Source organism: Cetorhinus maximus, chromosome 12, assembly GCF_964194155.1.
Source record: "Cetorhinus maximus chromosome 12, sCetMax3.hap1.1, whole genome shotgun sequence".
NCBI lineage: Eukaryota > Metazoa > Chordata > Chondrichthyes > Lamniformes > Cetorhinidae > Cetorhinus > Cetorhinus maximus.
In genome coordinates this window covers 116,016,710-116,031,222 of record NC_135890.1, presented here as the reverse complement: position 1 = coordinate 116,031,222, position 14,513 = coordinate 116,016,710, and the positions used below count along the sequence as shown (strand labels likewise).

General features: G+C 41.7%; 1 protein-coding gene across 2 annotated transcripts in view; it reads left to right on the top strand.

Moving 5' to 3' along the window:
- Nucleotides 1-14,513, top strand: part of pi4kab (phosphatidylinositol 4-kinase, catalytic, alpha b) — a 147,733-nt gene that overhangs the window by 64,437 nt on the left and 68,783 nt on the right. For both annotated transcript variants that reach the window (XM_078554470.1, XM_078554469.1), the window contains 8 exons: nucleotides 2,745-2,853; nucleotides 4,737-4,873; nucleotides 8,165-8,298; nucleotides 8,391-8,473; nucleotides 9,486-9,556; nucleotides 9,673-9,797; nucleotides 10,733-10,814; nucleotides 10,904-10,987. In XM_078554470.1, coding sequence (XP_078410596.1) covers nucleotides 2,745-2,853; nucleotides 4,737-4,873; nucleotides 8,165-8,298; nucleotides 8,391-8,473; nucleotides 9,486-9,556; nucleotides 9,673-9,797; nucleotides 10,733-10,814; nucleotides 10,904-10,987 — 825 coding nt within the window. The remainder of the gene's footprint in view (nucleotides 1-2,744; nucleotides 2,854-4,736; nucleotides 4,874-8,164; nucleotides 8,299-8,390; nucleotides 8,474-9,485; nucleotides 9,557-9,672; nucleotides 9,798-10,732; nucleotides 10,815-10,903; nucleotides 10,988-14,513) is intronic.

Here is a 14,513-nt window from a genome sequence, read left to right as displayed (position 1 = left end):
TGCATTTAGTGAATACACTGACTTTGCTCTGAAGTGTTCCCTGAAAAAAAAATATTTATATGGTCTGCTTTATGTCATCCAGCATTTAGTCGGCAGAAGTAAACTACTTGAAGTCGCTACATCTACTCTGACGTTCCACATCTGTGATACATCCACTTCAAACACTACAACAAAATCTTTCCACATTAACCTAACACAGTGAAATCCAATTGGAAAAAAGTCACTGTATACTGTTTATGTAAGGAGGCGACTGCCTGTGTTGTAGAGTGGAGACCCCATTAAATTGAAAGCAAAAGTGATGGACTGATGCAATAATGGTAGCAACAGGAACATCTTTCAAATATATCTTGAGTAAAGTTTACAAGTACTACTGAGCCAGTGAACAAGCCATTAATCTGGGCTAAAAGCAGAATATGTTGGAAACTCTGAGCAGGTCAGGCAGCATCTGTGGAGGGAGACAGACTCGAATTATACTGCAAGTTGGTTAAATCTTAATTTGAATCATATTACTTGGGGAAAAATAAACTTCTCTTTACCATCTAATAATAATATTTAAAATAAATTAAGATGCTTACTTCTTCAGAATCCCCAAGACTAATGCTGTGCTTTTGCATTCTAGAACAAAGATTAAGATGATGATAGGACTAGTCTTTCTTCTTAGGTGTGTGAGTTTTTGAAGTGACATACGGCAATGATTTTAAAATGCCAAACTGCTTTCTTCGTTCCCAAGGAGTTAATTCATTATAATAAAAACAAAAAATACTGGAAATACTCGGCATTTGTGGAGAGGGAAACACAGAGTTAAACATTTCAAGTTGATGACCTTTCGTTCAAACTAGAAAAAGTTGGAGATGTAACAGGTTTTAAGCAAGTGCAGAGGCAGGGAGAAGGGAGGAGAAAAACACAAGCGATGGCCTATGATAGGTTGGAAGGCAAGAGAGAGTAAATGACAAAAGGGTTATTGTGCAAAGCAAAAAGTGATTGTAATGAGGACGAGTGAAGATGATGTGTCTAGGGGAGATATGGCAGAACCATGCAAGGTTTGGTAGAGGCGTGATCAAACATGAGAAGGAAACAGATTGCAACAAAGATAAACAATATAAAAGAGATAATTGAAAATCCTCTCAAAGAGGAGAGCAGACTTTCTTCAAGATGGACGTCCCTTGAGGAGAAATGGCAGTGAATTAAACACTAATACAAAAGCAACAAAAGCAACTAATTGTGCAAGTCCAATATACCTGCAAGAAGACTGAACTGGCACATAGATAAATGGGCTGATTGATGGAAAGATGGTTGTGTCAAAGGTTATTTTTGACTTGCCACATAATGAAGTTGGCTAAACAGACAGGATTATCTATCAGTGAACCCAGTGTGATCTCCTGCTTGGTTATGGGAGGGGAAGGCATGATCAATCGACTTCTGATCACTGCCTTCTGCACTGTACTACTGGCACCGAGTTTGTTCCTATTGTCACAGCTCCCACAGGAGAAGCCCTCCATTGATGCACACGTTTGATCATGTAGTTTGAACCAAAAATTACTAGTGCCCAGCCAGTGAAGGATATTTTCTCCAGTAAAGAGAAGGCTTTTGAGTGAAACAAAAACAGAAGTAGCTGGAAAAACTCAGCAGGCCTGACAGCATCTGTGGAGAGGAAGACAGAGTTAATGTTTCAAGTCCGTATGACTCTTCATCAGAACTAAAGAAAAATAGAAATGACGTGAAATATAAACTGGTTGAGGGGGGTGGGACAGGTGAAGCTGGATAGAGGGCCAGTGATAGGTGGAGGCAAAGAAGAGATTGCCAAAGATGTCATAGACAAAAGGACAAAGGGGTGTTGACGGTGGTGATATTATCTAAGGAATGTGATAATAAACCCCCTTTCCGATCCCCCTTTTTTCCAATAATTTATATTGATTTTTCTTTTCCCACCTATTTCCATTATTTTTACATGTATTTCCATCCATTGTTTTATCTTTGCCTTTTAGCCTATTTCGATCCCTTCCCCCCACCCCACCCCACCCCCACTAGGGCTATCTGTACCTTTATTATCACATTCCTTAGATAATATCACCAGTTTCAACATCTCTTTGCCCTTTTGTCTATGACATCTTTTGGTTATCTCCACCTATCACTGGCCCTCTATCCAGCTCTACCTGTCCCACCCCCCCTTAAACCAGCTTATATTTCACCTCTTTTCTATTTTTCCTTCGTTCTGTTGAAGAGTCATACGGACTCGAAATGTTAACTGTGTTCCTCTCCGCAGATGCTGTAGGACCTGCTGAGTTTTTCCAGGTGTTTTTGTTTTTGAATTGCTTGTTCTTGTGCTAGAATTTCTATGTAATATATGTATTTTATGATGATGACCACTGCCGCAACCCCCCTCCCCCACCCCCCCCCCCACACACAATTGGTGCTGCTTATGAGAGTTGTTGACTTAAATGGGACTTTCACCTTTTCCCAAATTCAAATGAGACACCAAGTGAGGGATAGTGTTGGTGACCAGGCTTAAACTCTGATCTTTACCTTGTTGCTGGCGGAAGTTAATTGAAGACCATCAAAATTGATACCTCACCAGCATCCGAGATATATATATATATATAAAAAAAAATCTGCTTTACAATTTGGCAATTACACTACTCTCCAGACTAGTTTCAACCCTCCTGAATGAAGACTTTCAAAACGATCTATGCGTTCAGACAAGTATATTTGCTGGAGCTGCTAATTATGTGACTTCTGCTTTGCAGCTGACAAGACGATTGCCTCCAATCAAAGATGCTAAACCCAGGCTTCAGAAGCTGTTCCGTGACTTCTGGCTCTACTCAGTTGTGATGGGATTTGCTGTGGAAGGTTCAGGTACCGTGGGAGGATGCTAAAGGACTGGGCTGTGCCATGGTTGTTATGAGATTTCTAAGTTTGGTAATATTCCAAAAACAATCACCTGGAATTTGGCCGTTGCTGACATCAAATAGACCTCCGCACTGCGATCCGAGTAGGGAGAATTTCAGCTGCCTTGAGGGAGGATTCCTCTTGAAGCTTAAAGTCACTGCCCCACAAACGATGAAAGCAAAAAGGCTGCTGCACTAAAGAGGCACTGGAAAATCATATTTTAGTGGCCGTAATTAATTTTACAACAATTACAATCATTTTGATCAAATCATTTCAGAAAGTGTTATTTGAAACGTCTGATAAATCATGCTGAGAAGTCATAGATTTCACGAGACTTATCAACATTTGAAAAAAAAAATTGCGTTAAATGTTAAAATCAATCCGTTTTAACTGTTAAAATAGTGCAGGCCTCCTCATCAAGTATTCACAAATTGTGAGAAGGCTGCTTAGGCTTGAAAAAACTGGGTTTAAAATTTAATTTGAAATTAGTTGGAATTCAGCCCAGATTTGTACTTGTTCCTTATCCTGGCATTTAAAGCCTTGGGAGTGGTGTTATTTGGCTCCCCCCTCCCCAACTTTTGGGTTAGCTTTAAAAGCAAAAAACACTGTGGATGCTGGAGTTCTGAAATAAAAACAGAAAGTGCTGGAAAAACTCAACAGGTCTGGCAGCGTCTGTGGGGAGAGAAACTGAGTTAACGTTTCGAGTCCAAATATAATTCTTCTTTGGAATTGAGGGGTCAAGGTCTAGGGGGAGGTAGGAAGAAGTGTCTGAGAGCTGGCGCTCAGCCTCTGCAAGGAGTACGCCAGACAACAGCAGCACCACCCTTGTCAGCAGATTTGGATTAGGTCCCTGTACTACATGCACTTCAGAAATTGCAGGGCCCACCTGATATCCAGTAGTGGCGAACAAGTCACCACTACTGGCACTGTAAAATCTGGCTCAATCTTCTTCCAGACGTTAAAAGTTAGGAATTGGAAATTTCTGCTGTGGGCAATCACACACAAGCTATGAAAATGCAGGTTTCTGAGGGACTTCAGCAGTGATAAATCACTTGCCATCACCATTGTTGTGAACTTATGAAAATAGTTAATGTATCTGGAATTAAATTGTGGAACTTAAAATAAAGATGAGAATCTAAATCCCTTAGTAATTTAATAGATTTCTTTCCTTTCTTTCCACTCATTCTCTTTTTCTCTTTCCCTTTCATTTTTCTTTATCTTTCTCCTTTCTCTTCCTCCCTTGAGTCAGTCAAGTAAAGTATTTCCCCATGAAACGCACTGTATTATAGCAATGCGTAAATGCTGAAATATTTACACTGTAATGGGACCATGATAAACATCAGAAAGCACATTCTAGTAAATGGTTTGGAAAAATCTTCACACTATTTGGGGGCCACAATCCCATTTGTCCTGGCAGTTCCCAAAACTTACCTTGGGATGTATTGTATTTGTAATATGCCTTTTAATTTACCAGGGTTTGTTCTGATATATAAAGGCATTTTTCTACCCTTCGTAATTCATTTGAGACGTTACCCAGTGATCGGTTATTTTTCTGCATACATGCAGAATTTGCTCGCAGAGATTTAGAATAGACAGGAGCACCAGTGAATTTAATGAGGGGAGGAATGAAGTCATTCCTTTCAAAAGCATAGGCCTGAATTATAAATAATTAATCATTACTGATCAGAAGTTAATTCTTTTACATGTTGTCCAGTTTAGTTATGCACGGCATTGACGATTATCACTTCTTCTTTTGTTTTTGTTGGAAACTGTGATACCTCCATTAGGGCTTTACTGGCACTGCCACAGGTTCTTTTCTAGTAACGTGTTTCCTTTCTGCATTTCTGCAGGCCTGTGGCCAGAGGAGTGGTACGAGGGAGTGTGTGAAATAGCCACCAAGTCTCCACTGTTAACCTTTCCTGGAGGAGAGCCTTTACGTTCAGAACTGCAGTATAATTCCGCCCTGAAGAATGACACTGTTTCTGCAGTAAGAACACCCGCTTTATTTCTGAGGTCAAAACAAAATGTTCCCTCCAGTCAAGTGTACTTGCTGGCAATGTAGGATGAAGATTCATTCTCCCAATTATCCATTCTTGTCTGGGCTGCTGGGCAAATGATTCAAGTGAATCCTGCCTGTTACCTCACAAGGGAGGAGAGTAAAATTTGGTAGACGAGTAGCCACACCTTCTAGTGACAGCATGTCAAGGCTTTGGTGAACGGCACCAGCCAATCTGGGATGGCGCATGATATGTGGTAGGGCAGAAGAGGCTTAAAAGAGAGAGAGGATTAGATCCTAGTTTAATGTTCTGGATGGAAAACTGATGTTTCTCTGTGACAAATGGGCATCTGAGGGAAATGCAGCATAAATAGCAGAAACACATTTAAAAGAAAAGACTTGTGTTTCAATAGTGCCTTTCATGACCCCAGGGTGTCCCAAAAAGCGTTACAGCCAGTGAGGTACTTTTGAAGTGTGGTCGCTGTTGTAATGTAGGAAACGCACAGCTAATTTGAGCGCAGCCTGAGAGAGCAGGCAGGGCCTTGGTTTAAAGTCTCATCTGAAAGACAACGCCTCTGCCAGTGCAGCACTTCTGGGTACTGCACTGGTGTGTCAGCCTAAATTTTTGTACTCGAGTACCTGGGTGGGAATTGAAATCATACCTTTTGACTCAGAGATGAGAGTACTGCCCACTGAGCCACGGATGACACATAAAAGGATGTCGAAGTGACTTTGAATTTTCATCCCACTCTACCTGGGTACATGACGCAAATATGCTTTCAGGCCTTTCATTCTGATGAGGCTCTTAATTGCTGATCTGCCTTAGTAACTGATGAGTTGAAAGTTAATTTCTTCAAATAAAGAATGAGGAAAGAAGTTATGATCTGGAGTGCATTGCCTGAAGAGTTGATGGAAGCAGATTCAATTTCAAAGAGAAATTGGATGTAGACTTGAGAAGGAGGGATTTACAGAGCTATTGGGGAAAGAGCAGGGGAGTGGGGTTAATTGGCTACCTCGTTCAAAGAAATGGCACAGATGCGTGGCACCGAATGGCCTCCTACGCTGTGTGACTTTGTAAGCAAGCACCAAGCACTAATCCTTCATCAGATAACATGGATAAATCCATAACTCATTTGGCGCACACTTCCTTTTTTTAAAAAAAAAGCTCTTTGAGAAAGTAACAAGCAACGTGGATAAAGGGGAACATGTGGCTGTGCTGTACTTAAATTTCCAGAAGGCATTTGACAAGTGCCACATCAAAGGCTACTATGCAAAATGGTGTAGGGGGTAATATAGAGGACTAGTTAACAGGAAACGGAACAAGCATAAATGGGCCGTTTTCCGGTTGAAAGAAGTGACGAGTGAAGTTGCCACAGGGATCAGTGCTGGTACCTCAACTGTTTACAATTTATATCAATGACTTGGATGAAGGGCCCAAATGTATGGTTGCTAAATTTTCTGATGACACAAAGATAGGTAGGAAAGTCAGTTGTGAAGAAGACATAAGGAATCTGCAAAGGGACATATATAGGTTAAGTGAGTGGGGAAAAAATTTTTGCGCATGGAGTATAATGTGGGAAAATGTGAACTTGTCCACTTTGGCAGGAAGGATACAAAAGCAGCATAGTATTGAAATGGAGAGAAATTGCAGAACTCTGATGTACAGAGGATCCTGGGTGGCCTGGTACATGAATCACAAAAAGTTAGGATGCAGGTACAGCAAGTGATTAAGAAGGCAAAATGGAATGGTTTTGTTTATTGTAAGGGGAACAGAATATAAAAGTAGGGATGTTTTGCTACAGAGGGTTGTACAGGGTGAGATTGGTGAGATCACATCTGGAGTACTGTGTACAGTTTTGGTTTCCTTGTTTAAGAAAGGATATAGATGTATTAGAAGCATTTCAGAGAAGGTTCATTTGACTGACACCTGGGATGGGGAAGTTATCTTATGAGGAAAGGTTGGACAGGCTGGTCCTGTATACATTGGAATTTTAGAAGAATGAGAGGTGGCCTTATTGAAACATATAAGGTCCTGAGGGGACTTGATAGGGTGGATGCTGAGAGGATGTTTCCCCTTGTGGGAGAGACTAGAACTAGGGGACACGGTTTAAAAATAAGACGGAGTCCCATTTAAGACGGAGGCGAGAAGAAATTTTTTCTCTGAGAGGATCATGAGTCTTTGGAACTCTCTTCCCCAGAGAGCGGTGGAGGCAGGGTCATTGAATATTTTTGAGGCAGAGGTACATAGGTTATTGGGGATAGATGGAATGTGGAGTCGAGGCCACAACCAGATCAGCCATGATCTTATTCAGTGGCGGAGCAGGTTCGAGGTGCCAAATGGTCTACTCCTGTTCCTAATTTGTATGTTCATATGTAACAAAGGGAAACTAACAGTGCTGGAGTGTATTCAGAAGATGATACATATTGTTGCTGATGCAAGTCTTAAAAATGTCCTTGACTTTAACCCCCCCGCCACCACCCCGTACAACTGCTTTTGAGCAAGTTGTACAGATTCTGTAGTTTGGCCAGAAAATATTTACTTAAAATGTCTGCTAGTCACTTGGGAAAATATTAAGGAACAAGTGCAAATGAAAAAGAACACCTTAACAATGTTGATGAACGTCTGTGTATTTCGAGCATTTTCTATTTTTAAGGCAACATTGATTCTTGTAGTGTTGCATTTCACTGCTAGCTTTCCCCTCGAGCATCAGATTCTCAAACCAATCTATCTGTATCACAGAGCTGTCAACCTTAATTGCCAGGCACAAGAAATGGCCTCTGTATCAGTTATGGTCGAACAGAAAACTGGCTTTTTTTAGAGACACAAGCACTTAATCGGACCCATAGTGTTTTGCACTGGATAAAAATAAGAGCCAACGGACCATTCGAATACAGGAGTTTTTGAATCTGCAAACTATTCTCTGCCTGCCCTCACCTACTGTGAAGGAACTGATGGAGATGATGGTAGAACCAAGCAGTAATTGTCATTGGAGTAGAGTAAACAAAACAGCTCAATGCATGGATACTGCAATGTATAAAACTCCTCAAATTTTGCTCTTTGTGCTCATTAAAGTGAGGAATATGTGTGTTGGGAGATTGAAATGCTTTAACATTGAGCGTTAGCATTGAGCATGTCCAGATATAGTTTTGCAGGAGTTTTAGTAAGTGTGTATTCTGCTGTCATATTTCACTGCAATCTTTTAGCATCTCTTTAAATTAATTATTTAATTAATATTAGGAAATGTAGGGTAACTTTTTTTTATTATTTTTTATCATCATTAGGCTGAACTGAATGAATTGAGAAGCACCATCATAAACCTTCTGGATCCTCCTCCAGAAGTCTCTGCCCTCATTAACAAGCTGGATTTTGCAATGTCCACCTATCTACTGTCTGTGTACCGTCTGGAATATATGAGGTCTGAGAAACTTTATAACTTAAAATGCAAGAGCCCCTTTCTGTAGCTAGACTGCACAGTATAGCTGCTAATAAACTATATGTTGTTTACAGAGTATCGCGCTCTACAGACCAGGACCGTTTTCAAGTTATGTTTCGATATCTGGAGGACAAAGCTATTCAGAAAGATAAAGCAGGTAAGCATTCGAAGAGTAGGAAATGATTACATATTCAGGCCTGCCGCATACTTCTGCTCAGGTTCAGAAGTTAACTCCCACTGCCCCATGCCTACTAGCATGATACTGGGTCCTAGTGTAACAATGAAACTCTCTTGTAATCTGATTCAGACCTGTGTGTTTTCTGTACTCTGTCAGCCCCTCTTTAGGCAGACTGAGTTAACACTAAGTACGATGCAGTTTGGCTTGATTCCTAAGCAGCTTTATTCCATAGTCGAGCACACTAATTTGCATGACTACAATGAGGGGTAAATACATCTACTGAACCTTTTGTTGCGTACCATTGCGAAAACAAATAAAGAATAGGCATACAGTGAACCACTTTGGTGGGCACTTAAAGCATACAGTCTCTTGATCAGAGCTCTCCCTTTGTAGCTTGCTGCTGTCTCCCTTTTAAATGCCTGATTTGCCGATTTTTAAAAGTCTGTTTCCCTGACCCGTAGAGTTCATGCACCAAGGTGCTAGTTGTCTTATTGTACGGTTAATGAATTGCCTATTGTTTGGTCTCTGAAAGAAGGCATTCCCCACCTCGCGCACAAATTACTATTTGCCTGATAACAGAATTGGAGCTCAGCATGAGACTATCCAGCAAAGCTAGCACTTTTCAGCAGCTTTTCCTTAGGCAGTATCCAATTGCTGCCAACCGAGTTCTCTAATCAAGCACTGCTCAAGACCTTTCCTACATTACAGTAGTGGTTACGCTTGAAAAATACTTCAGTGGCTAAAAAGTGCTTTGGGATGCCCCGAGGTCATGAAAGGCACTATATAAATACAAGGTCATTTGTTTCGTAGAATCGTAGAATCTTATAGCAGAGAAAGAGACTGATTCGAACCTACATGCCTGTGCTGGCCCTTTGAAAGGGCTGTTCAATTTAGCCCCACACTCTTGACTTTTTCCTCCTAACCCTGCAAATTAGTCCTCTCCCAGTCTCTCTGATAGAGATTGAAAATATTTTTGTGCTCTCTTTCACAGGTATGATGCAGTGTGTGGTTGCAGTAGCTGACAAAGTGTTTGATGTTTTCCTGTCCGTTATGGCAGACAAGGTACCACATACTTTAATTTAACCGGTAGCCTTTCAGTTAACTCGGTCTGAAGCATTTTTCTAGAATCTATATTGATAAATATTTGTAAAGCAACACCTTGGTTTTACTCCCCACAGCCCAAAACGAAGGAAAATGAGGAAGAGCTGGAGAAACACGCCCAATTCCTCTTGGTGAATTTCAACCATATTCACAAGAGGATTCGAAGGGTTGCTGACAAGTTCTTGTCAGGCTTGGTGGATAAGTAAGATCTTTTTAGATTAATTTTCTTACGTTTAAATCTTGAAACTGGATGTACTGCATATTTGAATATGCATACTTTGTGGGTGAGATCAGAACTAGGGGTCATAAGTATAAGATGGCCACTGATAAATCCAATAGGGAATTCAGGAGAAACTTCTTTATCCAACGAGTGGTTAGAAAGTGGAATTTGTTACCACAAAGAGTGGTTCAGGCAGATGAGTTAGATGTATTTAAGGGGTAACCAGATAAAGACGTAAGGAAGAAAGGAATAGAGGGACTTGCTTATAGGGTAAAGTGAAGAGGTATAGACATTGGCTGTGTGCCGCCATGCACCATGTTGGGCTGAATGGCCTGTGTTCGTGCTGTACATTGTGCAATTCCATGAAGTATGCAATTTTTAAAAAAAATCCATCAAACAATGCACTGTTTTAAAGTAAGAATTGTATTGTTACTCCAAATTTGTTAACAACAACTTATGACTATAACATGATCCCCCTTGGTCTAGTGAAGGACATGGGTTGAGAAGCAAAATTTACCCAGGTCATGGGTAAACATGGCGGATTTGAAAGTGTGAAGCAGGAATTGAGTGGTGGCCATTCGGCCCCTTGAGCTTGTTCCGCCGCTCCAAACATGTCAAGCCTGTCGATCGGGGCCCTGCTGATATATCTGACGGCTTCCCATAAGCTTACACTTGTTTGTGAGCCAGATGCAGTCAGTGGTAAGAACAGATTTGACAAGAGCAGAGTTTCATTTGTCGAGGCTCGTTATCCCAAAAGTCCGAGACGGTTATGCATTCTGTACAAAGGCAACAAAGTTTTTTTCCTGGTGGTGTGCTGAGTAATTTCAGGATGTCAAGGGATGGTGTGAATTTTGCAGTTACCTTCTCCTTTTAAAGTTACAAGTTGGATTTGCTTTTTTGTTTGTTTGTGATTTCAGATTCCCACATTTGTTATGGAGTGGCACTGTTCTAAAAACCATGCTGGATATCCTTCAGACACTTTCCCTCTCTCTCAGTGCGGTAAGGACCAGCGCCAGCCAAGCTCACTTGACGGAAGAAATGTTCTCAACAATCAGAAATAATGAGATTAGATATGTTTTGCCTTGCAGGACATCCACAAGGATCAGCCTTATTATGACATACTAGATACCCCTTACAGAATCACTGTTCCTGATACCTATGAAGCCAGAGAGGTAATGTTATCTTTCTTTTTCAAAAAACAGAAATGTTTATCTGAGGTCAAAATAAAAATGTTATAACGTTTTAAAACTTTCTTTTGCTCTGCTTAATGATTTGTTTTCCTCTGCTGAGCAGCTTGTAACCTGTTCTAATAATTCCTTTACCCCGGAGTAACTGGCGGCTCAGGGGCAGCAGGTTTGACCATATAAACTTTTTTTTCTTTGCTTTCCCCTGTCCCTTTGTCCTTCCTGCTAATAGAGAAGGGCATTGCCTTCGGTTAGACCCGCCCTGAAGCCTTGTCAAAGATCATGGACTCACCAACAGCAACTTGCATTTATATAGCTGCTTCAATATCGTAAAACATCCCAAAACACTGCTCAAAAGCGTAATCAGACAAAATTTGACACTGACATACACACACAGATATTAGGATGTGACCAAAAGCACATAAGAAGTGAAAGAAAAATTACATTTTAAGGAACGTCTTAAAGGAGGAGAGCAGTGTGGAGGTTTAGGCAGAGAACTGCAGAAATTAGGGCTTAGACTGCTGAAGACAGTGATGAGGTGAAGGAAATTAGGAAAGTGCAAGAGCCCAGAATTGGAAGCTTTTCGGGCTAGAGGAGACGACAGAGATGGGGAAGGCTAAGGCCATGGAGAGATTTGAGCACACAAGGATGATGATTTGAAAGCTGAGTCGTTACTGGACTAGGAATCATACATTACCAAATGTCAAACTGCTGACTGCGAAGTAAATGCTGCCCACCAACCCCCAGCAGTCTGGTTGTCAAAGCTTGGACAGTTTGATTCTATTAGTCCTTGTGTTTCCTATTTGCTGTTTTGCCTTGCTTGAATTCTTTAGGCCTTGTCCTTTGGGCAAAGTTTGATGGGTAAATCCTAACTCCCAACATCGAGGTGCATTGTGTAAGAGTTGTGAAATGTACGCATCTTGCAAGTTACTTGGAGCAATGACTTAAACTTTATATAAGGTCCACGAGGTTGCAAACTATGCACAATAGTAGCCTGCAAGAACAAAAACCTTAGATACTGTCGTTCAACTCCACTAGGTGGCTCCCCTCTAACAGTGTGCGCTCTAGGCAACCCACTTTGTGTTCCGAGAATTGATTCATTCGTATGCAACCTGTTGAAGCTACCATGTAATTAGCTCAACTAATCTATAATACATTTGCTGTGCGTGCCATGCACTCCTTATTTGGGTAGACATGGTTCTGCCCTGCCTCTAGGGGGCTTGTCAATAGGATTTTCGCATTGTAAAGTGACAGAACAGCATCACACCTGCAGCTGTGCACTTTCGCCACTAGGCGGAGAATTCATAAGGACCTGAAGCTGCAGATCTGCTTGTCTACACCTACAACATCGCTAATGTGCTCTGAGAAAAATTTGCTTTGCCCGGATTTCTTGAGAAATTCACTAATCCTTATGATGCTGGTTGCTTGTTTTCTGTTACGGCGCACTACAAATGTTCCAGAACATTTGAAAACTACAAGTCCAAAACCACGAATAATAACTTCTGATAACATGAGAAATAGGAGTAAGCAACATATGGCCACTTAACCCTATTCTGCCTTTTAATGTGGTCATGGCCGATCTTCGACATCAACTTCACTTTCCTGCCTTATCTCCATATCCCTTGATTCCGTTAGTGCCCAAAATCTATTGATCTCGATTTTGGGTATACTCAGAGAATGGTAAAGATTTTCTGCAAGATCATGATGTTAATCCTAGAGAAGTACATTTTGCCCCAACTGCATTTGGCACCTAATGCCAATGATACCAGATTAAATGCAGCACAAGACAGGCGACCTGCCAAATACAACTGTGACCCAACAATATGCCTTACTCTCAACTCCCTGTAGTGAAAAGTGTTCCGACTGCAGTAAATTTCCAACCTTATTGCAGCTGAATTGAATTTAGTGTCTGTTATTCCCTTGTGGTGCCTTTATTTTTGCATTTTTTAATGATTTATTTTAAGAAATATGAATAACTTAGGTTTAGGTTTGTTAGGACACATTAGTAACTCAACAATGGACTTGCACTTGAAGCAGGTATATGTGGGGAATAATGTACAAAGGAATGCTTTGTGCATAGGAGTTTCAGTGTCTTTGCAGAAAGTATTTTAAAACTATTTAGGTCGTTTATAACATTAGTTTTTAGAATGCTTTTTAATTCATTCAAGGGATGTGGGTTTCGCTGGTTCGGCCATCATTTATTGCCCACCCCTCCTTGCCCTTGAGAAGGTGGTGGTGAGCTGCTGCCTTGAACCGCTGCAGTCCCTGTGGTGTAGGTACACCCATGGTGCTGTTAGGGAGGGAGTTCCAGGATTTTGATCCAGCGACTGTGAAGGAACAGCGATATATTTCCAAGTCAGGATGGTGAGTGGCTTGGAGGGGAACTTCTAGGTGATGGCGTTCCCATCTACCCCTTCTCCTTCTACATGGTAGTGGTCGTGGGTTTGGAAGGTGCTGTCGAAGGAGCCTTGGTGAATTCCTGCAGTGCATCTTGTAGGTGGTACACACTGCTGCTACTGTGCATCGGTGGTGGAGGGAGTGAATGTTTGTGGATGTGGTGCCAATCAAGTGGACTGCTTTGCCCTGGATGGTGTCAAGCTTCTTAAGTGTTGTGGGAGCTGCACTCATCCAGGCAAGTGGATGGTGGACAGGCTTTGGGGAGTCAGGAGGTGAGTTAACTTGTTGCATAATTCCTAGGTAATGCCATTGAACGTCAAGGGGCAATGGTTAGATTCGCTGCTGTTGGAGGTGGTCATTGCCTGGCACTTGTGTTGTACGAACATTACTTGCCATTTGTCAGCCCAAAACAGGATATTGTCCAGGCCTTGCTGCATTTGGACATGGACTGCTTCAGTATCTGAGGAGTTGTGAATGGTGCTGAACATTGTGCAATCATCAGTGAACATCCCTACTTTTGACCTTATGATGGAAGGAAGGTTATTGACGAAGGAGCTGAAGATGGTTGGGTCGAGGACACTACCCTGAGGAACCCCTGCAGTGATGTCCTGGAGCTGAGATGACTGACCTCCAACAACCACAACCATCTTCCTTTGTGCTAGGTATGACTCCAACCATTGGAGAGTTTTCCCCCGATTCCTTTTGACTCCAGTTTTAATAGAACTCCTTGATGCAGCACTTGGTCAAATGCAGCCTTGATATCAAGGGCCATTACTCTCACCTCACCTCGGGAGTTCAGCTCTTTTGTCCATGTTTAAACCAAGGCTGTAATGAGGTCAGGAGCTGAGTGCCCCAGGCGGAACTCAAACTGGGCATCAGTGAGCAGGTTATTGCTAAGCAAGTGCCGCTTGATAACACTGTTGATGACCCCTTCCATTACTTTACTGACGATCAAGAGTAGACTGATGGGGCGGTAATTGACCGGGTTGGATTTGTCCTACATTTTGTGCACAGGGCATACCTGGGCAATTTTCCACATAGCCAGGTAGATGCTAGTGTTGTAGCTGTACTGGAACAGCTTGGCTACGGGCGTGGCGAGTTCTGGAACACAAGTCTT